Source organism: Brachyhypopomus gauderio, chromosome 14 (genome assembly GCF_052324685.1).
Source record: "Brachyhypopomus gauderio isolate BG-103 chromosome 14, BGAUD_0.2, whole genome shotgun sequence".
Taxonomy (NCBI): Eukaryota; Metazoa; Chordata; class Actinopteri; order Gymnotiformes; family Hypopomidae; genus Brachyhypopomus; species Brachyhypopomus gauderio.
This window is the reverse complement of record NC_135224.1, coordinates 13,756,055-13,782,668: the sequence shown is the minus strand read 5'-3', so window position 1 is coordinate 13,782,668 and position 26,614 is coordinate 13,756,055. Positions and strand designations below refer to the sequence as shown.

General features: G+C 40.8%; 1 protein-coding gene across 6 annotated transcripts; it reads left to right on the top strand.

The window, feature by feature from the left end:
- The first annotated feature begins 312 nt into the window (after nt 1-312).
- LOC143474806 (myosin IXb) lies at nt 313-24,794 on the top strand. 6 transcript variants are annotated; one of them, XM_076972415.1, is made up of 43 exons: nt 315-666; nt 788-861; nt 1,157-2,038; nt 6,583-6,677; nt 6,958-7,020; nt 7,125-7,224; nt 7,640-7,740; nt 9,083-9,206; nt 9,491-9,580; nt 9,882-9,998; nt 10,222-10,356; nt 10,453-10,574; nt 12,180-12,321; nt 12,450-12,645; nt 12,878-12,953; nt 13,224-13,316; nt 13,722-13,829; nt 13,945-13,984; nt 14,090-14,212; nt 14,487-14,567; nt 14,685-14,795; nt 15,011-15,133; nt 15,222-15,371; nt 15,500-15,654; nt 15,863-16,399; nt 16,510-16,591; nt 16,794-16,973; nt 18,433-18,506; nt 18,654-18,760; nt 18,909-19,096; nt 19,287-19,394; nt 19,551-19,724; nt 19,830-19,871; nt 20,003-20,111; nt 20,201-20,274; nt 20,634-20,826; nt 21,032-21,160; nt 21,262-21,367; nt 21,590-21,721; nt 21,944-22,067; nt 22,413-22,507; nt 22,682-22,803; nt 23,074-24,794. In XM_076972415.1, the coding sequence occupies exons 3-43, from the start codon at nt 1,202-1,204 to the stop codon at nt 23,331-23,333; spliced, it is 6,018 nt and encodes a 2,005-aa protein (XP_076828530.1). In that variant the 5' UTR covers nt 315-666; nt 788-861; nt 1,157-1,201; the 3' UTR covers nt 23,334-24,794. The 6 variants fall into 6 exon arrangements, with proteins under 6 accessions (XP_076828534.1, XP_076828530.1, XP_076828531.1 ...); XM_076972419.1 differs by lacking the exon at nt 788-861 and having other exon boundaries at nt 313-666; nt 22,682-22,814; nt 23,074-23,211; XM_076972416.1 differs by lacking the exon at nt 788-861 and having other exon boundaries at nt 315-533.
- The last annotated feature ends 1,820 nt before the right edge of the window (nt 24,795-26,614 follow it).

Genomic DNA, 26,614 nt, shown 5'->3' with positions numbered 1-26,614 from the left:
CAAACAAAGTTAGGTTGTTTCACAGGAATAAATGACTTACCATTTTTTTTATTTCGTTGTGTAGCCTAACTAAAGAAAGAACCACGAATAAGTTACTTCACTTTTTACACTTGAGTGTAAAAAAAGTGGGGCTTTTTTTCGTTATTAGATTTTTTCGTAAATTTTTTATTATATAATTGTTTTGATTAATAGCGCATCAGCTCATCACTGAAGTGCGTTGAGTGTGAGTGTGAGGTCTACCATATTCGGAAGTAGGCCTACTTTGTCGTTCAGGTGTTGAGTCAACTATCGCGTCATTACAGCGCTGACACTTGCTGCAGGGGCGGGCAATACGTCAGTGCTGTTGAAGGCCATTGTAATGCAGTAGACTACCCAGCTAGGAAGTAAAAAAAAACCGACAGGAATTCAAAGCTTTTGTAAACATGTAGTTTGGTGTAGACGTGATTTCGTCTTAGTTCGTTGCTTTTTTAGTTGGAGGTTTTTTTGTTTTACTAAACATCCGCCTACAAGTTTTCGTTTAATTAACAGTACAGGTGAGCGGCTTCTGTTGGTAACTAATTTCTCTTACGCATCTTATTTTAATAAGCAAAACGAAGAAAGTTTAGTTTTTAATCACTGGATATGATTACGGGCTCAAGCTAAGCGAATAACAGCAGGTTAAGACAGGTAAGTTTATCCACAAATATATATGTATATATACACACGTTTGGCGCACGGAAGTTTGTTTTATAGCTTTCCTGGAGTCTGGGCAGTACATAGTTCTGTTGCCATATTTATTTCTCCACAGCGCCCCTTTAGTAAGTTTCACAGTAGAGACGGGTGAGAACGCCAACCGTATGTATTAATCACCTCCTTGTAAAGGTGAGCTTTTCTTAAAGGATGGGGACACCCATCGAATCAGAAATGGATGACAAGAAAATTAGGAAAGCACTCTTTTCAATGAGGCATTTTAAAAACCACGATTTAATGTTGTCATGAGGACTAAACTATCCATATAAGCTATTCCAACTGAGCTGGGGGAGAGCAGGTTTTACTCAGAGTATCAAGCTTTGCACTTCCTGCTTTACATTGGACAAGTATGAACATGCATAAACTGGAGGTCTTTTTCTTTTATTTTCCCTCACTCTCTGTTACACACCTCTGTCTTCATTTGCAGGTGATATGTGACATGTGGTGAAGCATAGTGCTCGTACATATTACAATGAGTATCCCCAAGAGGAAGGAAGTACCCTGCCTGGATGTGGTGGCGCATGTTATACAGATCTATCCAAGGCTGTCCGACACAACGGCCCCGTGCTGCACTCTTAAAGTTCAGAGAGGTGACACTGCAGCCTGTGTCATCCAGAAAGCAGCAGCCAGTCTGGGCCTGGACACATCGAAACCCTATGAGCTGGTAGAGGTGAGGGAGTATGGAACAGAGGAATGGGTCCTGCAAGCCAGCGACCTACCTGTTGAAAGAGCCCTGCTGTGGCCCCAGCATGTCCAATATCAGATGCCACAAAGCTGTAGGTACTTTTTTGCCCTACGGATGGGAAATTCGGATGAATCAGGCCGGTGCGACCACATTTCAGCCAGCCATTGCGAAAAGGACACTTACAGGCCTGTAACGCAGGGCACTGCTATGACACAACCTGAAGACTGCAAAGATCTGTGCAACCTCACTGTGCTGAATGAGAGAAACATTCTGAACACACTGCACTGCCGATTTCACAGGAACCAGATTTACACCTATGCAAGCAACATCCTCATTGCCATAAACCCCTTTAAATTCCTACCAATCTACAATCCCAAATATGTGGAGATGTACGAGAACCACATTCTGGGCACACTGGACCCTCACATCTTCGCTATTGCTGACGCTGCCTTTTACGCCATGCTGAACAAGCAGCTCAACCAGTGCATCGTCATATCTGGGGAAAGCGGTTCAGGGAAAACACAGAGCGCCAACTTCCTGATCCACTGCTTGACGTCCCTGAGCCGCAAAGGTTGCACCAGCGGCGTGGAGAGGACCATCCTGGGTGCAGGCCCTGTGCTTGAGGTATGACACTGTAGAACATGGTGCTTGTTTAGTCCTCAGCAACTTCAAACCCAGTCTATGGAAATCTAGATTGAGTTGTTGGTGATAAATATTTAAAATGATATAAAGAGATGCATCTACTATTTGCTTCTAACCAAGGTATCTTCAGATTTGAAATAATTTTGGTGGTACTCATATTTAGATTTTTTGCTTTCAGTTTTTATATTTGTGCAGTGAACTTATGCCAGCAGACCTTTGCATAATGGAAAAAGTGACCGCTAATCAGGAAGTACTGCTTAACCAATTTCTCTTCTGCTTGTTTCTGATAGGCAAGATAATAACCTCATATAAGATAAGGGTTCCAGTATGGTTACTTCTCTGTGGTGAGAGATTTTTTTTAACTCAGGATTTTTTTATTTATTTATCTTCTTTTATACTGTATATATGATTTCAAAATATGAGCAGTTGTATGAAGTTACACTGTGTAATGAAGTTACACTGTGTAATGAAGTTACAATGTGTTTTATTTTTGGCCAATTAAGTAAAGCACTACAGATTATGTTGTGGTCAGCATTGTTCAGGTCTTTGAAGTTGAACCTATTCAAATCCAACTTAATCAGCCTTAATCAAAAATATGGTCCTGTATAGCAGAAGGATTTGTATTTTTTTGAGACCTTAGTTTTGACTGGAACACTTCTGTGAGTGCACAGATTATTCACTTTTAGTTATTTCTTGAGCTGTCTGAATATTGAAAAAAATCATTTGTGTTCTGCTCCATTGATCTTCTGGCTCTGTTCTTGGGCTTCTGACTCTAATGTTGTTGCTTCCTGGTTGTAATCCCTTATATATTGTTAAAAACTGAATGCCAAATCCATTCAGTAAGATCACATGACTAGGGAGGTTTTTTTCTCAGCTTCTTCTCCCAGGTCTCCAGAGAAAAGCCCTTTTATAAATAGAGACTGAACTGTGTGCCATGCAGATGGATTGCGAAATGGCATGATGTCTAACAAAATGGGGTAATGCTGGAAGCTCTCGGCGAAGGTTTCTAGCCTGCAGCCAACTCGGCCTACGGCTGTTTTCCCCCTGCATGTTTTCAAATCAATTACATTTATTCCTTTAAAATGCATCACACATTCTGAGGTTATGCAAAGAGGAGCATTTCTCTTGTTGATGCAAATAATCTACTAATAATCTAATTCCACTAATGACTACCTTTCCCTGTCTTTTCTGGTAGACTGGATTACTTCTAGATGGGTTATTTTACTACTTTTAAAATGTTTTAATACTAAAATGTACCTAATTTTACCTTATCAAGTCAGTCTAGTGGTAAAGCTTTTCCCCATGCCCCACAAGCAGTGAGTACTAGACATGGTAGAATGTATGGTTCTTTGATTAGGCTCCTGAGTGAATGTACTGTAGATGCCGGTGTCTGTGATTCTGGTAAAGGTTTAGCACCATATGGCCTTCATCTTGCCCCTGCTTTGTGTGTGTGTGTGTTTGTGTGTGTGTTTGTGTGTGTGTTTGTGTGTGTTTGTGTGTGTGTTTGTGTGTGTTTGTGTGTGTGTTTGTGTGTGTGTGTGTGTGTGTGTGTGTGTGTGTGTGTGTGTGTGTGTGTGTGTGCACGCCGTCAGAGAGCAAGGGATCAGCAGAGAGAGATTGTATCTCAAACAGGTCACACAAGATTTCCCAAAGGCTTTGCCTTTCAACTGCCATTCCCAAGAAGACTTTTTTGACTGATAGCAAGCTAAGAGTCATTTTGTCTCATTAAACTATTGAATTGAGGGAGAACAATTTTCAATGAAATATGTTTGTGACACAGTGTACCCAACTGACCATGGCTAACCCATTGTGGGCACATTGTAGCCATTGGCTGTACTTTCTTTGTTACATTCTGTGTTGTCCATTGTTGACATAGATCTAGCCATTACTGCACATTTCAAACCTCTACAGGGTTTGGAATGGATTAAAGTGAAAAAGAAAATGTGAATATTTGAGTTCTAAATTCATTCAGCCAGAAGTTTGATTGGATATGTAGTGATACAAGCCATTTGTTAAACAATGTGCCTTTTTAATAAACAACCTTTCCTAAAGAGCCTGAAAACCCCATAAAATTGAATCTGTAGCCACACCTCAAATCAATGAAACGGATGACTTTCTCTCTCTCATCTAAATGGCCTGAAAAGCTTTCTGCTGTCAATCGATTCAGCACATTCAGTCATTCAGAGTCATTCAGCTCATTATCATTAGGGACCCTAGTAGAGAAAAACATTTCCACTTCAAATGATCTACTGTCCCAAAACTGGTTTGTGACTAAACACTACCATTGTAGCTACAATACTTAGCGTAATGCTAATCTACATAGTGGCTAATGTTGATCTGTTTCCTCTATTGGTATCCTCCTCCCACTACACTTGTCACTCAATATGCACCTTCTCCACACACACACACACACACACACACACACACACACACACACACACACACCCTTTGGTACAGCCCCTACTGTGAATTATTCTAAAGCACAAAAGGGGCAGACTAGCACAGATCAAGGGTGGATGTATTCTTAAAAAAAAAAGTGAAAAGTGAGAATGGGTCTCTCATACAGTAGGGTTGAACAGTCATTGGTAGTCTCAGGTAGGTACTGCTTTGTAGTGATTGCTTTTGAAGGGCACTTGATACTCTATTTGTCTACTTGTCATTTGAATGTACTAGCAACAGTGGGGAACCGTCAGGGCCCTCTACGCCCTCTCAGAGGGCCTAAAAATATTCTTAAAACATAAATATATATAACATAATTTATCCAATTTTATTTTATCTACTTACAGTTTGACAATCAATATCTAAACAATTACAAAAATATAAGCAATAAATTATTCATTATAAGAATAAATTATTCACCCATGTCTATTCAGTTTGTGTTGGAAGGTGAGGGGTTAAGTGGAAGCCTGTGAGTCTGTGTCTCCCCCTATCAGGACTGTGATGCCCGCTGTTCGTTTACAGAGGGCCTGGCAGTTATAATTCAGCGCAATACCAGTTTCACATGACAGTAAAATTGACCAATCATATCTTCCCTCTTAGTGGGCGGGCTTAACTGTATGATAATTTCCGCCCGCTGTGGCGACGCTAGCTGTCGTTAGCGTACCACCGCTAGCTAGTTCCGATTCATTCCTTTAACGTCCTCGTGCGCGTTGTTTACATATTCCGCTTCCGAGGAACACGGAGCTATGAACCTTATTTTGTTGGAACCTTATTTTTCTTAAGAAGTTATCTAGTACAGATATTACTGTTTATTGCGTGTCTAAAGCTGTACTGTCGTCTCAGGTTTTTTTTCTTTATTGCAGTTAATTAGGAGAGGAAACACTTTTTTTCGGGGGGATGGGAGCGGGCCCAGGTTTAATGGTCACGGTTCGCTACTGACTAGCAATATATGTTTTCTAAATTCTTACTTGAGAAGAACTTATATCAATAGAAGATATGTGTGTAAGTAAACACATTTTACACTGTTCTTCCAAAACCTGCTCAGTTTGAAAGTGAATCTGAACTGTTGTTTAAAGTGTACAATGGATTAATTGTGGGCCATTCTTCAGTGAACTAGCTTTGAGTGAACCCTGCACAGCTGACTATTTGAAGGAGTGCACACCATTACCGTACAGCTGGTATTCTAACATAGAATTCAGATTAGGTGATTGGCTTATTTTTGTCCCACTAATGGACTCATGGATTGGCTAGTTCTGTCCCGGAAGACACAGAGGCATCAGCCTCAGTCACAAAAGGGTGGTGGCATTCTCAGAATACCAGAGCAAGCAAAACATGCTAGAACCTGCCAAATCATACCAGCTGATACAAACACATGAACAAAGGTTAGGATTACCTATCTGGGCCTGGTGCTTTAGTACAGACCATCACTGCATGGTTGAGGAAATAACACCAGGAGCATTTTATAGACCGATACAGTGGCTTCAATGAGACTCACAGCATGGTGCTATAAAAGAACAAGGATGTAGCTGGGACATTCCTGAATAGGTAGATGGGACGGTTTAAAGGTAGGTTCACTGGCATCAGGAGGAGGAGTTTAGTGCAAGAGGAGTGTCTGTCTGAAAAAGGTGTCAGACACACCCAAGCCTGTTGGGACAGGAGCTGAGCTGTGCCACCACTTCTTGTCATGAACACATTCTTCTAATCAGACCTCAACCAGGTCCATACTCTCACATTTTGGGCTACTTTTTGATTTTTACTTATACATATCGCTGTACCCATTAGTCTGCCATGCATTTTATAGCTGTGCTCTGCAGTCCAAAGATGATTTTTGGCTGTGGTTTTAGCAAACATATCTCTATACAAAAATAAAATGGTGGTTACTCATCAGTTTAGTGATATGACAAAAATAACTTCTCATTTTTACATCATGATGAGAGATCTACATGTGGTCTCACTCATACGACTTGTGTCTTGCAGACTGCTACACTAGATAATGGTAGTCATCATCAATCAGATAAAGCTTAGCCAATATGGTGTTGAATAATTTAAATACATTATTTTTCTGTCGTCCTTTCCTTCTTCAACAGGCCTTTGGCAATGCAAAAACAGCCTACAACAATAACTCAAGCCGATTTGGGAAGTTTATCCAAGTGAACTTTTTGGAGGGAGGCATTGTGAGAGGGTGAGTCTACCACCGCATGTGTGACTTATCTGCAGCTAATCCGCACACCCTTTTGAAAACGTGATAACATCTGTGGGTTCTTCTTACATATGACTCTCTATAGGTGCTATAGGTTGAGGTTCACACAGTATGCATATCTCAAGTGCTGTTGTGTGTTTTAAATAACCAAGCTTCTACTTGTGCTAACTCCTTCCACGCTCACATAATTGTCATGGAATTACTTGAAGAGGAAAGATACACCAAGCTTGCCTTTCTCAAACATAGTTTGATTCACTTTCAGAGCTACAATTGAGAAGTACCTACTGGAGAAGTGCCGTCTTGTGGCCAGAAAGTGCTCTGAAAGGTATAGACTAAACTGAACTTCACGATCAAACCACTGTCTCCATAAAAGTACTGCGTTGATAAAGGAAGTCAGAGTGGCTTTCTTTTCCTTCCCACACACTACAGGAATTACCATGTGTTCTACTACTTGTTGGTTGGTGCCTCTGAGGAAGAGAAAGAGGAGTTCAAGCTCTTGGCACCAGAAGATTACAACTATCTCAAACAGGTATTGACCCACCAAGCTACGTGGAGGATACCTGCTCCACTCTGAATCCGTTTAATTCTGCTTTAGTAAGTGTTTAATAAATGTTCTGACATAAATGTTGATGGCATAAATGTGCTTTCAGATTATGATAAACAATATCTAAATTCAACTTGAGCTGTTAAACAGAGCACGCCCAAGATAGTGTACCAGATGACGCTAGGCCCAGATTCTAATGTTTGTGCACTCATGTTGGAACTTTCTGTGGCCTCTGGGAGGTGGTGTATTGTATTTTAGTTTGATCTCAAAATTTTGAGATCTTTAAATACTAAAACAGCACAACCATTCGAGGCACACACACACAGAGACATACACACATACACACACACACACACACACACACACACACACACACATTCTCTTCCTCTCATTATTATAGGATAACCTTTATTTGGAGGATCAAGCAGAAATCAAGTATGAATTTAAGAGACTTCATCAGGCAATGGAAATGGTTGGCTTTCTGCCTGCAACCAAGAAACAGTAAGTACAACTCTTATTTATTACGTTTTATTTTATGATTCACATTTTATTAATGAGTGTCAATAAACCCCAAGGCACCAAGGTTTCACTTTTATCAGGCTCTCGGAAATTTCTGTAGCCTTCAGTAATTTCAAATTTTTACAATTTGAGTTTTCATAATTGGATAGGATTTTTGCCTTGCAAAATGTGGTATACAGATTAAATTTAGGAATTTGTATACATTTTTAATTACAAAGTAATTCAAATCCTGGATTTAGTTTAGCATCAGTAGCTTAACATATCAGGAAGCATCAGATTTGATCTACATGTTCTCGGACATGAATCCAGCAGAGACCTGTGCTCAAGCATGTGTTATGGTCATGGAAAGAGATTCACAGAACATTTGCCTTTGAGTAAGCTTTACCCTTGGGTTAGCTTTAACAACTGTGTAATCCACACTAATCCTGTTTTTCTCTTACTGCTCCATGGGACCAAGGACAGTATATGCAGTTTAAATTGACATGTAGTCATACTGATAAATAATTTCTATTCTATTTAGGATAGGAACATCTGCCAATGCTACTAATGTTCTATAAACATGCTTTAAATTGCACTAGAGTGTATTTCTGGAAAAGGAAGACATGCAAAAGGAAGGTGCATTTCCAGGGGAAATGTGGGAAATATGTATATTTATAGTTAAAATTAAAATACTGTAAAGGATGAACTGAAGACTGCTTCTAACACTTCATTAGAAATACCGATCATGGTGTTGGACATATTAATTTAATAGGAATCTAATTACTAATTAAAAATAATTATACAGGGGTGCAATTACTTACTTTCTGAGGTGTATGCAAACATACTATCGGCGCCCCCCGAACGAAAGTTGTTGACGGGGGGGGGGGGGGTGTATATATATACAGTGTGTGTGTGTATATATATATATATATATATATATATATATATATATATATATATATATATATATATATATATATATATATATATATATATTCTTTTCTAAATATTACTCCTGTAATATTACAAACTGTAGCCACTGTTTGCAGTGTAATCTGGTTGTAATGTATAATTTCAACACATTTTCAGTTTCACAAGTTTATCACAGATCAGGTTCTCTCCATAGTACAACCACTCATACATTATTTAATATGGTAGAATATTTAATTTTAAATGTGAGTTAAGATTTTTAAACACATTCTAGGTGTTTTCTGTGTTATTGTGTGGGTGAAAATATTTGTCTATTTTATTCTGTTTTTTTCACATGCATACATTACATACTTTTCACTTATTAATGCTTATATTTAACAATTTGCCAATAAAAGTTGTGTTTCTTTTTCCTTAGAATATTCTCTGTGCTTTCTGCTATTTTGTACCTGGGTAATGTGACCTATGAGCAGAAGGCAGATGGAGAGGCAGTAACAGTGGGCCCTGCCGAGGTCCTGTCAACTCTGTCTGACCTTCTTAAGGTAGCATGTTCTCCCTCTACTGCTGGTCCTGCTTCTCCACATTCAACTAGAACCTAGCCAATATTTCTCATTTAAAAATTTCTGTTTACTTTGGAATTTCATACTTTATCTGTGCTTTCACCTTGCTTACACCAGCATGCATGTGATTAATCCTATTTGATGTGTAATAATGAATGGCGCCAGTCATATAGGTTTGATCAGGTGCTACCAATAGGAGTAGCTGGTGACTGGCTGGCTGCTTCTCTATTGTCTACTGTCTGTAAGTGGTGTGTTTCCAAATGCAGGTGAAGGTTGATCTCCTGGTAGAGGCTCTAACCAAAAGGAAAGCAATGACTGCCAATGATGTACTGATTTTGCCATACACTCATAGTGAGGTAAAGTGGCTTTCTGGTATCCAAGTTAGAAAACTGGCCTGAATTATGTATTTATCAATTAACGTTAAATTGCCGACAAATCACACCAGCCAGTAGTTATTAATATTTTTAATAATATAGCAATATAAACATTTCCACCAGCTCTTCACCTTATTATAAATCCAAGTTCCTATGTATATATTTTTTTTACATATGTTGTAAAAATATGTTCTCAGTCTTGCCTTGTCCTGATTGGTTCTGTCTATGAACAAGGGCTGCTTTAGGCTTCATCACCTTTACTTTGATCATAATCCTTCCTTAGGCTGTCACGGCGCGAGACTCCATGGCCAAGTCTCTGTACAGCTCCCTCTTTGACTGGATCGTACTGCGCATTAACCATGCTCTCCTCAACAAGAGAGACATGGAAGAATCTGTACCGGTACTGAACTCTCCTGCCTATTCAGAATGTTAGCTGAACTATTATGCTGATTAATAATATAGCAAAACCCATGGGGAAGAGTTCAGATCATAGCCAGGCACCCTGGACTAAAGAATATGATAAGTGCACTTATCATGGTTTTGAGGTAATATTTTTCAGGGCCACAACATTGAGTCATGTCTAAATGCTGCAATAATTATTTTGTATCCCCTTTTGTGTAAAGTGTTTGTCCGTAGGAATTCTGGATATATTTGGATTCGAAGATTTCAAGACCAATAGCTTCGAACAGTTCTGCATTAACTATGCAAATGAACAGCTGCAGCATTACACTAGTCATCACATATTCCGGCTGGAGCAGGTGAGTTGCATCAGCTCAGACTGCTCTATACGTAGGGAACTGAGAAATGCTATATGTAACGTGCTGCTGATTTCCTCACCATGTGCCGATGTGCAGGAGGAGTACCTGGCAGAAGGCATCACTTGGACCACTGTTGACTACACTGATAACATTGGCTGCATTAACCTCATCTGCAAGAAACCCACTGGACTGCTCTACCTGCTGGACGAGGAGAGCAGGTGATGGAGCCATGCAAACAGCTAACCTCTCCCCAGTCCAGCCAACCTCACCCCTCACAAAGCAGTCTAGCTAACCACACCCCTCACAAAGCAGTCCAGCCAACCTCACCCCTTAATCAACCAATCAATCAATCAAAATGTATTCATATAGCGCTTTTTACAACATTTGTCACTTTACAAGTGAGTCCAAGGCCCCAGTGAGCAAGCCAAGGGTGACAGTGGCAAGAAAAACTCCTTAGAGTCCTAGACTTCTTCATTGCCAACAATAGTAGTCCAGGGCTGTGGAGATACAGTCATAGCAGGGGAGAGTTCGAGGTGGTGAAGGGGGGGCAGGTCAGTAGGTTGATTCATCCATAGCTACTTAGGCCGGAGGTGGCTGGCCCAGTGTGGATAGCAGCAAAGGCTCGTCTCTCCTCATCTCAGTATTTCTCGTGTAGGAGTGCAGCCATTTGGGAAGAGAAAAGAGGGACAACTGTCTCTGTATGGTATTATATGTGGGACAGAGGAAATGTAAACATTTCTGGAGTGTGGCAGCAACTCCGGTATTAAATTATTACAGCCTAACTAAAAGGGTAGACGGTAACACAGACTTGTGAGCATGCTGAGACATTGGCATCCGTCCACTACACTGTCAACAAACTTGAGTGATCATGTGTGGTGACAGGATGACAGCACCAGCGCCCCAGTTTACCATAAAGCCCTTCACCCGTGAACCCCCAGATCTGTAACATGTATCTAAGGGGACACATTAATTACCAAATGCTAAACTAAATAAGTAAGTTTTCAACATAGACTTAAAGACTGAGACTGTGTCAGAGTCCCAGACACATTCTGGAAGGTTATTCCACAGTTGGGGGGGGGGGGGGGGGGGGGGGGGGGGGGGGGGGGGCTTGTAAGAAAAGGCTCTTCCCCCTGCTGTTACCGTTTTAATTGTAGGAACTAAGAAGTCAGCATCCTATGATCTTAGTGGACGTAGGGCTTCATAATTGGAGATAAGTTATTGGAGGTAATCAGGAGCAAGCCTGTGTAGTGCTTTGTAAAATCAATACGGAATTTAACTGGCAGCCAATGTAGTGTTGATAAGACTGGGTTGATATGATCGGTTTTCTAGTTCTAGTCAGAACTCTGGCTGTGGCATTTTGAACTACTTGAAATTTATTTTAGTTCTTATTTGAGCATCCTGACAGTAATGAGTTACAGTAGTCTAATCTGGAGCTAACAAAGGCGTGCACTAATTTTTCTGCATTATGCTGGGATAATGCATTTCTCAGCTTGGCAATGATCCAGAGATGTAGAAAAGCTATCCTAGTACTATTATCTATGTATTTATCAAATGATGGATCCGAGATGAATATAACGCTGGGATTTTTCGCTACCGAGCTAAATCGAATGGGATAGTCTGCGAGATTTTGCATTAGATCTGGTATTTTCTATATTGTAACCAGACAGCACATGGTAGTCCAGTTAATCTCACCCCTCACAAAGTACGTCCAGTTAATCTCACCTCATGCCATCTGCTTGTAAATTCGCCAGTTTTTAAACTTTAGTGAAGGTTTAAGTGATGTAGAAAGGCTAGCTGTTCACCTAACTGCTCTTTGTCTGCAGCTTTCCCCATGCCACGGACAATACCCTGCTGGAGAAGTTTAAGCGGGAGCATCAGAAGAACCCTTTCTTTGTGCCCATTCCAGTTCTTGAACCTGCTTTTGTAATCCTTCATTATGCAGGAAAGGTCAAGTATCAGATAAAGGTAAGACACGAAAAGTTCAAGAGGGGAAAGTTGGGAAGGTTCTTGATTCTTCTGTTAGTGAAAATAGAAAAAGACACCTGGCTAATGAAGCTCCATCCTAATACTGCAGGACTTAATTTCTCTTGCAGGACTTCAGGGCAAAAAACACAGACCATATGCGTCCTGACATTGTGGCCCTGCTGCGGAGCAGCAAGCGTAGCTACCTCAAGCAGCTCATTGGCTCGGATCCGGTGGCTTTGTTTAGGTGGGGGATCCTTCGGGCCACCATTCGCTCACTGGCAGCTTTTAAGGAGATGGGCCAACGCTCACCTGCACAACATCATGGTAACACAACTTAGTAGAAGTGCTTTAACAAATTTTTCTTTTTTTCCAACAAAGAAAATCCAATAGAATGTCAACCTCCTCAAAGAAGCACTTGTTATGGAATATGTACAGAATTCTTGTCATAATATAATTTGCATTGTTGTCTAATTACTTAAAATGAATACCAGTAATGATGTTAATTCCAAATTACTATGTTGTGGGTTGTGCTGCAGTAAATTCTTTGTTCTGATAGACAATCGTAGATACTGTTGGCGCCGTTCCCTGCAGGAAACGAGGCGCCCCAGTGTTGCCATTGGAAGACTGATGAGGTAAGAGTTGATGGTCTGGGCTTGAGGGCAGTAGGTCATGAAAACTCCCCAGAGAGTCAGTAAATTGTGTTTAGGCTATTATATGGGGGGTGTTTTTTTTTTTTTTTTTTTTTTTTTTTTTTGTGTCCCAAAAAAATTTCAGATAATTTTTAAAGCCTGGGCATTTGCTGATTATAAAATTAATTAAAGAATATACCAAGGTTTTAAAGCACCACTTACATTCTGCTTGGAGAAGCAAGTGGTTAATCGATGTCTGCTTGATCTACACAGCCAGTGCTCTCTCACAGACTTCTCATTTGACCGTTCAGAGGACAACCCTTTGGAGGCCTTCGAGGACATTTTTGCTACATTTGAGAGTAAGAAGTAAGTTGACTTTATCTGTAAAACATGACTCAACACCATATGCTTTTTGCTTGGTCATGCCAGGTTCCAAACAAAATGCTCGGACATGCAAGGTTCTTTGAGTTCTCACTTTTTAGTGACTTTTCTTGCGTTCTAATCTGAATACTAAGAGATCAAAAGCCTTTTGTGAAGTGTATCACAGCTGGAGTACCCAGTCTTAACTTCCTTAATTAAGATCCTGCTGATGATGTTCTTGCTGAGGTGGATATGGGTTTTGGTTTGGGCACTTTGTAATCAGGTGACTCATCTGTGGGAATATCTGTGTCCTACTAATCATATTTTGATTTTTAACTCTTTGTGCTCTGTAACTCCTCTCCCCTCTAAATCTCTTTATCTTCTTCTACTCTCTGCTTTGGGTCAAATCAGAGAATTGCATGCAAAAGTCCTCCACAGCATTAAGCGTTTAGGTGGTGAAGTTCCTCAAAAGCTTCGTCTATCTACCATTTCTGTGAGGAAGTTACGTCATTTTTCTCAGTGAGTGTGGGTTTCATATTGCACTGTGTTGGCCTGTCCACAGCTACTGGACTAGTTGTTCCTTAACATGAAGATGTTCATCGACTTTTCCTTGTTCTTTCTTACCTATCTCCAGGAAGAACAGGTCAAACAAACAAAAGCAGCTTATACCAAAGGTAAATGTTGCATGTAATAGTAATAAATTTAAGATCCACATCAGACTACCATAAGTACTCTGATCCAGCACTGTTCTTACTCTTCCTCTACTTGATCATGGACAGAATCTCATAAACTCCCAGTCTCTGAAGCTAATTGTGGATCTCAACCTGCATAACTGCGACACCAGGTCCCTTTTACCCCCTCATAAGAAGAAGAAACCCCCGAGCATCAGTGCCCAGTTTCAGGTTATTCCACATGCCCACTCCTGCCACCACCCCATTCAACACTTTTGTCCATATTTGCATAGAGGCCTTTGTGGCTGCACACTTACAAAAACACTTTTTGGGACTTACGTATGGGTATAGGTAGCCTAGGTGGTATTCATGTTGTGCAGTAGTATGTGAGGTAAATAGCAATGACCATAATGGCAGACCTCAGGACCAAATTATGGGAAGTAATGGACACTAATGGATATAGTGAATTTGTGAATTACTCAACTTGCATGTAATTTTCTCACAGACGTCTCTGGTGAGGCTGCTAGACATGTTGAGGAAAGCAGAACCCTTCTTCATCCGGTGTATAAAGTCTAATGGCGAGCAGGTACAGTGGAGACTCCCTCTACATCAAAGTCTCTAAACAAAGTTGTACATTTTGTTTTGATTATTCAGTTTGAGAGAAGTCATCAATTTGCATATGGATATTTATCTGTTATTTCAGAGTGCCATGCAGTTTGATGACGACCTCGTCCTTCGACAGCTGAGGTACACTGGTATGCTGGAGACAGTTCGCATTAAGAGGTCTGGCTATTGCGTCAAGTATACCTTTAAGGTAAATTTGTACCCTTGTACTATGAATGGTGTTGTCACCAAAGTATTGGCATTAATGTTATTGAGTGACGTGAATGGAAATCTACGTTGTTGACAATCTTCATAGATGAACATTTGTTCATAACAATGCATTTTAGTTGTATGCGATCCATATGAAGGATGAATTTGAGTGATTGGCACATTCTCATTACGTTTATTTTCTTATGCCACATGAAGGAGTTTGCAGAAGAATATAGAGTCCTTCTTCCAAAGAAGGTCTCTATGCCCCAGGAGGATATCGCCAACCTGCTGCTCAAAATCGGCATTGACGAGACACGCTTCCAAATCGGCAGGACCAAGGTCCGTTACACTTGGGCCACTGTGATCTCACAATTAATAAATGTGTTTTCAGGCTTTTCCATAACTGAATATTTGTCCATCTTCACAGGTGTTTCTAAATGAAACGGAGAGACAGAAACTCCAAGCAAGCTTATACAGAGAAGTGATGCATCGTATTCTCACGCTGCAGCGCTGGTTCCGTGCATGCCTGGCCAGGAAGAACTTCTTGATGAAGAGAAAAGCCATAATAACCATACAAGTAATGATATAACCTTTCCTCTATTGATTGATGCCTGCAGAATATAAAATTGTTTGTGAATTAGTGAATAACGTGTCTGTGTAAGTGTATGTAATGTGTGGTTGTTGGTTATCTTCTGTGCATTTCAGCGATCCTGGCGTAATTATCAAGTATCAACCTGCTACAGGGCAGCTACTGTGATCCAGAAAGCATGGAGAGAATCTCGTCACAGAGCAGAATACCTTCGCCAAAAGGAGAGCCTCAGAAAGCTGAAGTTGTTGAAAAGGAGCTCAGATCTCAAAAGGTTTGCTCCGTTTTCAAAGTTGTGCACCGACTTTAAATGTTCATTACGTCAAAGTTTACATAGAGTTTGGTGTGAGATCACTTTTCATGATCTATGCTGTGACAAATCAGTTGGCACAAGGTTTGTGGCCTGGAATTTATGGGATGCTCATGAACTTTCTCATTTATTTTCCAGTGAACCAAGTCTTAATTGAATTCTTTTCTTTCAGGCATGTGGGACAGGGAACTGTAAACAAAATGGAAAGTACCAAGGGCAGTGAAGTGACGGAGGAGAGGAGGAGTGATACAATACTTCCTCCTTATGATAAGACAGATACTCTTCCAACAGTACCAAACTTAAACATCTCACCAGAAGACAAGAACTTGGAAGAGCTTAGATTGCAGTATGGTATTAAGTTTAAACAGCAAGACGGCAAAATCAAGATCTCTGCTTCTACTGAATGTCCAACAAAACTCACTAGTCAGGATCAACCTAGCGTACAGGGTACAGAAGAGAGAAAGGACACGAGGGGAAGCCTCTCCTCCTCAGCAACAGCACAGTCGGTTCCTCCAGAACTATACAGCTCAGCGACATCTGGTCAGGCCGTTTCAAATGAGGTCTCTACCATAGGACCTCTTCAGCGCTCTAAGCCATCCGTCATGAAGGACAGGGTGGAGAAATGGAGGGAAAGGAGGAGTGAGATGGTGCTTCTGGATAAAGGCCATTTTGAGGACCAGTTGCAAAAAGAGAGCATGAAACGTTTAAGGTAAAACATTCCTCACTTTTGGATCCTCCATGAATGTTTTCCATCTTTTCTGGTAACGTGCTTTTCCATGTATTTTTTTTTTCTTCCCACACGTCACCGTTTTGATTTAGGGGTCAAGGAATCTCCATGTCATTGGACAGTCTGTCTAATCAGAGCTCCTCTGAATCGGACAGCACTCCGTCCTTGGCTGATGTAGGTACAACGGCAGGCCTAACCAGAAAAATGCTCCTTATCAACAGCACAGAGAATTAAACTTGTATTTGATTTTCACTTGTGCATTACTACAAAGTGGAATATTTAAGCACACTAACAATCAGACTAACCGGAGAATACTAGCCGTTTCTGACTGCCATCTGCAATGAAGCTTTTGAAACCGTGGTTCGCACATCACTAGGTGAAGCTGCGTAGCCGCAAGCGTGTGGGGCATAAGCGCCGGCTGGCGCACCCACGCAGTGGCCTCGTGCATTTCAATGTGGATGCCACCGACTTGGAGTACTGGAATTTTCCCCTGCCACCCATCAGCCCTGCGGGCTCCTTCCGGGCAAGTGCCCCTGTGGGGCTGCCTGAAGCAGAGGTGACGGAATGAGTCCATTTGGTTGGAATGAGCAAGTGGGCAGGGGCTAGGGCCGGTTTACAGGTCTCTGCATGCAAACGCTCAGGTTAATTTCCCATGCTGGAAGCTGGAATTTTCTGCATGTGAAACACTCAATGTTTCCAAGAAATTTAGGCTATGCTCAGGCTTCTTGTAGCGTTTGAATGTTTTATTTTTATGTAACAGCTGGTTTCTGACCTTTTTTGTTAGTACTGTCTCGGGCAAAGGTGAAAGTGTGGTTACTGACTCTGAGTGCATGCAGAAGTATAGGTAGCCTAGGTGGTATACATGTTGTGCAGTACTATTTGAGGTAAATGGCAATGACTATAAAAGCAGACCTCAGAACTACTTGAGAACTGTTCGTTTTTTCCTTTGTTTATTTTGCTTCTGTTACTGGTCATCCCACATTTAATCTGTTTTGTCATATAACATGATAATAAATCCAGTTTATTAATACCCATCTTTCCATTAATTTGGGGTGTTACAAATTTCTTGATTTGTAATTTTGGCCATTAATCATGCCATTAATTATGGCATGTTGATTTGTAACATTTTAACAAAATTAATAAAACCTGGACTAATAATTGACACCAGTTGTTTTTAACCACTTCTATTGAGATTTAACTGCAAACTGTATCATTTGCTCTGTCGGAGCTGGTGAAATAAAGCAAAATTCAAAATCAGTCTCGCTACAAAATATAGTTTAGCAAAAAAGGTCAAGGTGGCGTGAATACAGCATGCTGGGCGGGGCTTTTGTCTAAGAGGTGTCGCTCTTGGTGGCTGTGGTAGGAAAGCTCATTTTAAATCTATTGTCTATTCTATCACCTTTACTGGAAACATTGAGTTTTTTGTCATATGTTGAGAGTTTTGTCAGCATGAGATCGATGAGGTCATCTCGGGCATATTTGGAGTTTTTTTGTGGTCGTTTCTCTCTCGTGCCTTTTGCGCCACATGAATGCATCGTTTCACCTGCCGTGCTGCGCTTCCGCCACTCTCTGCTCTGCCTATTGGATCAGACTTTCTTAGGAGCATGGAGCAGGGTGGGGATGTGTGGAAAGGGTACAGTTATTATGTGTATCTGCCTTTTAGGGTGTGGGTTTTGCTGCAAAAGCTGAATGAGTGGTTTCATTTGTGTGAATGTAGTCTGATGATACTCTCATTGTCTTAAGCTCAAAAGGGTGGTTTTCTGGACACAGTTTAGACACAACATACAAAGGGTCTGCTCTTAAAAATCACCAATAACACACAAATTTAGTTGGTATATATGAGTCTTTCACTGACTATAGGAAAGGCTGTGCAGAACAGAACAAAATGAGGCAAGTTATGATTTGACACTTAAGAACAGCATGTAAATTATGGATTTCTGTGTCTGGGAAAACTACCCCAAGCAAAGCCTTTTCAGCTAACCAGAGCTGTCGTTTTTGGGCGCTGTTACTTTCAGAAACGTACAGAAACGGACACATTTAAGATGACCACAACCAAGACCCTCCCCTCACCACAGGCCACTCCAGAGAAGTGAGTAACTCCTCTTAACTGCTCACAACTTGCACACAAAGCAGCAGTTGCTTTCCTTCCGGAACTAATGCTGCACATATTGGTGTTTATTGCTCTTGTTTCTTCATTACATGCATCCTAATTTTGTCTGTTTTTGGATTGTTGTAGGACTACGTTCTTCAGTAGGTATTTCCCAAGAGGCCAAAAGAAGCGCGTGGTGCCTCAAGGTGAAAGCCCTACCCAGGGAAAGGCACCTGCTGAGAAAGATGAGCAAGGTAAACACCAATTAATGAGCTCTTCTGAGCACCTCTGGAGCTGGAGGATAGTAGGAGGAGAAAACAGAAATCTGATTTTAGGAGGTCACCCCGACCTACGTTTTATTCCGTGTTCCCCTCTGCTTATTCACCGTGGTTTGTCTTACAGGTTTAAGTCCCCACTCATACTATCCAAACACTGGCAGTGCACCGATCCTGCCTAGCCGCAAACGCCTCAACCCTAGCATCAAGATCAGCCGTGGTACGCGTGTGCAAGAGCAGTGGAAAGCTTCCATGAACCGTCAGATCGTAGATGCCAGCGAACTCCGTCATCTGGATGAGTTTCTGGGAAATCAGGTGGGACCAAGTGCTGAGCAAATCTGTGTCTAGGAGCCACAACGACTGTATAAAGATCAATTCACTGCCTAAATCAAGACACTGAATCTCCAAACATCAGACTGGTCAAATGTTGAGTTTTGAAATGAGCGTTGCTGCTGAGTTTGAGGATTGTGATGTAGTGTTTGTGTTCTTGACATGTTGAATGCAGATGAATGATCTCCATTCACGAGTAAAAATGCTCTCGGAGACAGAGGTGATCTTCCTTACAGCGACCACGCAGTTTAGAGACACCCTTAAAAGCATGTACTCTGTCTCTGTGAGTATTCTCTTTGACTTTTTACTGCACTTATAGTAACCACCCCAGAAATGTAGTTTTGTCAAAAATAATTGTATCTACTTCTCAAAGGGCGTACTTACCTGATGCAATTAACATATTTTGTTTGGCTTGTGCTTTTTGTTCCATGATCATCAGAACCCACAGATCAACTATAAAGGCTTACTGCAGGGCTACAAGAGTAAGGTGATAAGTCTTTCTACAAAAAAGCCAGATGAGGTGTCTATGGTTGTGAATCTGTTCGAGTCCGTTCTGGATGGGTTTATCAGAGCCGAGAGCAAAAGAAACTCTCTAGAATCAGATTCTGTTAAGGTACCTTCCACCAATAATGATTTCTGTGACCCAATCGACTTAGTAATTTCAAAATTGGGCCAAGTTATTTCAATCTACATGATCTCTTTTTTTTTCCTATACCAGATCACGAAAAAAGCTAAGAGGTCACAAGAAAATGCTAAATGTGTAAGTAGTCACAGTGTGCAAGTGTGTTTTTAATTTGACAGCTTTATATTTTAAGGATTTTTCTTTATAAATATTTCTTGCATGGGTCACACAATTGTCTGATCCATCTAATCCATTTCCAACCTATGTAGGAAAGTCCACTGGACCACTCTTTCAGCACATGGCAGGTGACCATTGTGCAGTCATGTGACGTGTGTGGATCCTTTATTTGGGGAATGGAGAAAGCCTGCATGTGCAACTGTGAGTGATCCAAAAGTGCACTCCTCCCCACAATGCATCTGGACCTCTGTGTTCTGTGAATTGGGCTGAATTTTTTTTCTGCTTTTCAGTCTGTAAGATGATTTGTCACAAGAAGTGCCTGAGCAAGGTAGTCACACACTGCTTTAAACGTGTTCCCAGAAAGGTAAGCTGTTCTGTGTTTGCAGTGCCTTAAATTTTTAGCAGGTTATTTTCATATAACCTTCTTTTGCCAAAAGTGTTACAGGCTTCTTTATGATGTCAGGATGTCTTCATTAAGTTCGTCAAGATGAAGAAGCTGTAGATAAAACTGCTGTAGATGAAATAACTAGTGTCCAGTTCTCCTGCTCAAATGTTGGTGAAAAAATCACACAGTATATTTCTACTGGGAAACGTCTCACTGTGTGTGTGTGTGTGTGTGTGTGTGTGTGTGTGTGTGTGTGTGTGTGTGTGTGTGTGTGTGTGTGTGTGTGTGTGTGTGTGTGTGTGTGTGCGCGTTGCTGTATGCATATGTGCGCTGAGCAGACTGAAACGGACAAAACTACTGCCCACTTCGGTGTGCACATTAACGCTCTGACCAGCTGCAAGACCCCGGTGCCTGTTGTGTTGGAGATGATGCTAACGCATGTAGAGATGAATGGGCTTTACACAGAGGGCATCTACCGCAAGTCAGGCTCCGTGTGCAAGGCCAAAGAGCTGCATCAGCTGCTGGAGACAGGTGAGCATGGGGCTCTCTTCACTACATTCACTACACTGACACTCATTAGAATAATTGGACATTTAATGCACATTTTCTAATGTCTATTAATAATAATGTATGCACTAATGAAAATAATTATGTATCAAACACATTTTGTTATTTTATATGTTGAAATGTCCATAAAGGAATGACTGTACTAATTGCAATCTTTGTTTCTTTTTAGATTGCAAGGGTGTATGTCTTGAAAACTACCCTATTCACACAGTGACTGGTCTGATCAAAACCTGGTTACGCGAGTTACCAGAACCCCTCATGACCTTCAGCCTTTACAGTGACTTCCTGTATGCCATTGGTATGTATTTGTGTTTTTATATTGTATAGGGTTCTGATTATGATGTCAAGGATTGCGGAGAATGCAGGTTTATGTTCTGGCCATTTTGTTCCTTCCCTCAGATTTGCCAGAGACGTCGGAGAGGCTCCGTGCAGTCTACAGGAAGTTAGAGGACCTGCCTTCCTCTAACTTCAGTACACTAGAAAGACTTACCTTTCACCTGGTCAAGTGAGCTACTCATTTTCTATTATTCATCTTATTAACCACCTTAGTCTTTTTTTCAATAGACCTTGCCAACACGCCAGCACACACCTCAGACAAAGCATCACAAACACACATCACTACCATAAATTGTAAAGCTCCTCCGTCAGAAAATTCTTCCTGTATATGTCAAGGAAGATAAAATGGCTGTAAACGAAGGTTTTCCATGTTTCCATGACCTGTCTTTAGAGTCGCCAAGGAGGAATCTCATAACCGCATGTCACCGAACTCGCTGGCCATTGTCTTTGCACCCTGTATTCTGCGCTGCCCAGATGTGACTGACCCTCTACTTAGCATGAGAGACCTGTCCAAGACCACACTGTGAGCTCCGCATTCCCTCATTCACTTTAATTCACAAAGGAGACATCTGACCAAGTAGTGAGCATAATCAATCACCAGGTTCTTAGGTGGTGAGCATAATTAGTTAGCACAAGATCTTCTAGGTGAAGTGTTTGCTCAGTGAAGTTTTTCCCTGGCTTGTCCTGTGCCCTGTGTCTTCTGGTATGGTATGTGCTGTGTATGACTCTGTTCTGATTTGCACAGGTGTCTAGAGATTCTGATCACAGAGCAGATCAAGCGATATGATGAGAAGATGAAGGACATACAGCAGCTAGAGCAGGCTGAAGCCTTGGCGCTGAAGCAGCTCAACCTCCATAGACAGAACACGGTAAGATGATATCGCTGAATACACAGGAATGCTGACTGTCCTGAAACTTTCCATACCAGTATACATATGAAGATGATACATCACATTTTACTGAAGAAATATGCAAGACAAGATTTCAACTTACCTGTATCTTTAAATACAGGTGCATCTCAATAAATTTGAATATGATTTATTTGATGTATTTTCCTTCAATACAAAAAGTGATTCTAATAGTGATAGTAATTCTTGTATTCTAATTTATTGAAATGTACCTGGATAAAATACATTATTTAGCAGGTTGTCTTGTATTTGAATCTTACGCTGGTCATCCTTTCATGTAATTCTAACATTTCTGATTTGTTCCAGATTATTGACAATCCAAAGATTGAATATCCTACAAATTCAGGCATAGAAGTGGAAAAGACCCTGGTCGAGAGGATAAAGTCCATAAAGGAAGAGAAGTATGGAACCATATCTTCTTTACCTTTCTATCTTTTTTCTAATACTTTTTTTAAAATCATAGCCCTGCTGCAGAATTTGCACTCAGATGAGTAGGCCACAATCCTCTGTACCCAAGTGCTCAGTGAAGACCTGTCTCTCGTCAGCTGACTTTGCTCACTTGTATTCTGCTCCAGGAGCATACTGGCCTGCACACTGCCTGAGATGGACCAGGACACTTCAGATAATGACAACCTGGACTGTGAGTCCATGGTGAGCTCAGACAGCCTGCAAGACATCACAAGCCTGGACTTGGAAGGTCAGTAGCAGGTACACAGAATTTCATTGGTTTGATTGTGGTGTTCATGCTGTAAAGAGTGCTCTTCTAGTCTGTGCTTGGTGAGTTAAAACCTGCTACTGACTTCTTTAAACCTGCTACTGTGGTGTTTTCCAATAGTTTTCCATTAGATTAAGGATACAAGGGTCATGGATACCCAATGAGCTATAAAATGGCCACATTTAGAATGTGGGCATGGGAGGTCCAGCTGTGCCCAAGTCCCTTGTGCCTAATGTAAAGGTTCTATTTCAGGACAGAAGATCACAGCCTTAAAGAGGCAGAGCTGGGAAGGTTTGTTGAATGTTCCCAGCCTGCCACAGACTCCCACCACAGCACACACAGCGCCCCCTGATGATGGGAACCACAAACGGCCATCACAGTCTACGTGTGTCCCCCAGAGCCAAAGCGGCTTCTCGTCATCCATCCCTTCTGTCAGCAGCCAAGACTTAAACTCCAAAACAGCTGGACAGTTCACTGACCTCAGCATCCCGTTCATAGATGAGGAACTCTAACTGAAACTGCAAGAACAAAACAATCTTAGCATTAGTTTTGAGAAGGCTGCGTTTACTAAATAGTAATATTAAGTTAAAGAACAGAATTAACAACGCTCTCCATCACACTGTTTTTCATCATTCCAGGTAGAGCTTTCTGATGGTCATGTTTATCGCATTATTTGGCTAAGGTATAGACAATTTCATGAGTAATTAATATATATGCGAACTCTTTAAAATAGCATATGAAAACATTTTTCGAATCATAATTTTGTGTTCGTCGACTATAAGAAACAATTGTTTTCAGTTTAACACTGCATTTTGTATGAACTAACCAAGCATGGATCATATTTTATATGTAAAATATGAAAAGGAACAGTAGCCAAACGTTTTCTCTTTTCAGTGAAAAGAGAAACATTTCTAAGAAAAATACACTTAAGGGATGTTTTTCATTTAGCATTAAAATAACTGTACAATTGCTGATCCTTACTGGTAATGTTTTGGTCTTTAGGTTAAACAGACACGTTGTATATAAAATGTAGCATTTGTAGTTAGGAACGATATGATTTGATGGCGTGTGTCACAGCCTGTTTTCAGGTGGCTTGTCACATTATTTTCTGTAAATAGCATCTACATTGCTGTGCTTACACATATGGTTTAAATGTGAAGCATTTCAGATTGCTACAGCTCATTGCCCCTTTTGTCCTTTACCAGATCATTCTCATTCTTTACCATTCTGTACACTTACACATCATAATACTAGACCTACACTTGGACAGACTTTTACACGTCACCATATACACATTACAAACAATGTATAATATTTGGTGTGTGTAAGTAAATGTATGTATATACAACCCCTGGCAAAAAGTTTGGAATCACCAGTCTGGGATGAGCACTCATTCAGACATTTTATTCTGTAGAACAAACTCAGATCAAAAACATGATGCAATAATGTCATTCCAAAGTGCAACTTAGCTTTCAGAAACACTAAAAGAAATAACAAAAAACATTGTGGAAACAATGTTACATTTATTAAGCAAGCACAGGGAAAAAATATGGAATCACTCAATTTTGATTAGTGTTTCTGAAAGCCAACAAGTTGCACTTTGGAATGACCACTTTTGAAATGTTTTTGATCTGAGTTTGTTCTACAGAATAAAATGTCTGAATGAGTGCTCATCCCAGACTCGTGATTCCATACTTTTTGCCAGGGGTTGTATATACATACATTTACTTACACACACCGTGCGCACGCGATGACATACATACATTTATAACGTACATATGACATTTATTCATATGGCGCTGCTGCCATATGAATGTAATTTTTAATTATATTAAATGTAAATATAATCATGCAGAAACTAGAAACTGAGTCCATCATGCTAATGTGCTAGGTCACAAAGGACTAATGATCAGTGTATTTCAGTTGTGTCCATAGTCACCATGTCCGAATACAATAAAGCTCCTTTCGTTGAACGGTGGACAATCACATCAGTATTGACCCAAAATGTCAGGCATGTTCCCAGGATCTTGTGGAACCAATGAGGATGTTTTGAGAGCAAATGGAGTTCCTACACAGCATTAGTGTGGTGGTTAAAAAGTGGCCAATAATTGCATACTCTGTGTTAATATTGAACAATTATGTAGGTTTATTTTTGTAAGAGCTGAGGCAATCCATGCAGCATATCCGTATAACTGACTTAGGTTATAATGTGCAGCCTCTACATTTTAAAGAAGATGCTGAAAAAAAAGATAGTGTCTGCTACTTGTGTGGATGTAATAAGTGGGGAAAATATAAGAATGTATACTTGGGTTGTAATCCTGACCTCAAAAAAAAAACCTCATCACCGTAATTTAAAAGAAAAAAACATAGTGTAAGTTAAAGTGAAATGCTTATAATATGTAACAAAAAGAATAAAACATACTAAGACGTAAAAAGAATAAATTGCGACAGGGTATTAACTGTAACTAGATAGGCAAAGTTTGTGAACAAACTTTATGTTGGCTTGCAAAGCAGTCGAAACGCTGTTTTGAATGTTGATGGCCTAATGTTAAAGGTTGTTTTAATGTCATCATTGTTAGATTATGTTGCGGTTAAGGAGTAGTTTAGGTGTTTGGGGTAATTACTGCTGAGGGGTAATTGGCTGTGGGGTAGTTGACATTGAGGGGTTATTGACCTGTTGGGGTTATTGTTGTTGATGGCTATTAAGATTACTGTGTAGCTCCTGTTAAAAGCTTGTTTAGATGTGGAATGTTTTGTTGAGGGGGTATTTACCTGTGGTGGGGCAATAACTGTTGAGGGGTAATTGGGTGTGGGGTAGTTGACATTGAGGGGTTATTGACCTGTTGGAGTTATTGTTGTTGATAGCTTTAAAGATTTCTGTGTAGTTCCTGTTAAAAGCTTGTTTAGATGTTGTATTTGTTGTTGAGGGGCAATTACCTGTGGTGGGGCAATTACTGTTGAGGGGCTATTGCCATTGGGGTAGTTAATGCAGATGTATTTGATATTGTTGAAGGCTATTCGTTTAATGGTGTTGTTGCGGTGAATAGGTAATATAGCTGTTTGGGGCAATTACTGCTGAGGGGTAATTGGCTGTGGGGTAGTTGATATTGAGGGGTTATTGACCTGTTGGGGTTATTGTTGTTGATGGGTATAAAGATTACTGTGTAGTTCCTGTTAAAAGCTTGTTTAGATGTGGAATGTTTTGTTGAGGGGGTATTTACCTGTGGTGGGGCAATTACTGTTGAGGGGTAATTGGTTGTGGGTTAGTTAAAATTGAGTGGTTGTTCAGTTATACAGTTAATACTGCTGCAGGGACTGAGGGAGAGAAGAGGTTCCGTGCGTGTGTGCTCCATCTGCTCTATCTGCCCCTCTGATCCATCTGCCCTTCTGCCCCATCTGCTTTATCTGCCCCATCTGCCCGTCTGCTCCATCTGCCCCGCTGCTCTACCTGCCCTGCTGCTCTACCTGCCCCATCTGCCCCTCTGCTCCATCTTCCCCATCTGTTCCTCTGATCCATCTGTGTGTGTCTGTGTGGAGTGGGTATGAGAGAGATGCATGTGTGTGTGCGTACGTGTGTGAGGGGGAGGGGGAGACACATTCAACATAACTGACACCACTCTGAGTGGAGGAGCCTCGTTTAATGTGATTTGCACCCTCCGAACAAACGGTCGTAGTTCGGGCTCTATTTAACGTATCGCTTAAGCGAAGATATTGTATGAGAGAGGACCCCTGGCTGATCATTTTCGTGTAATTTGTGTGTTGTTTGACCCAATATTTTCTGATTTATGACAAG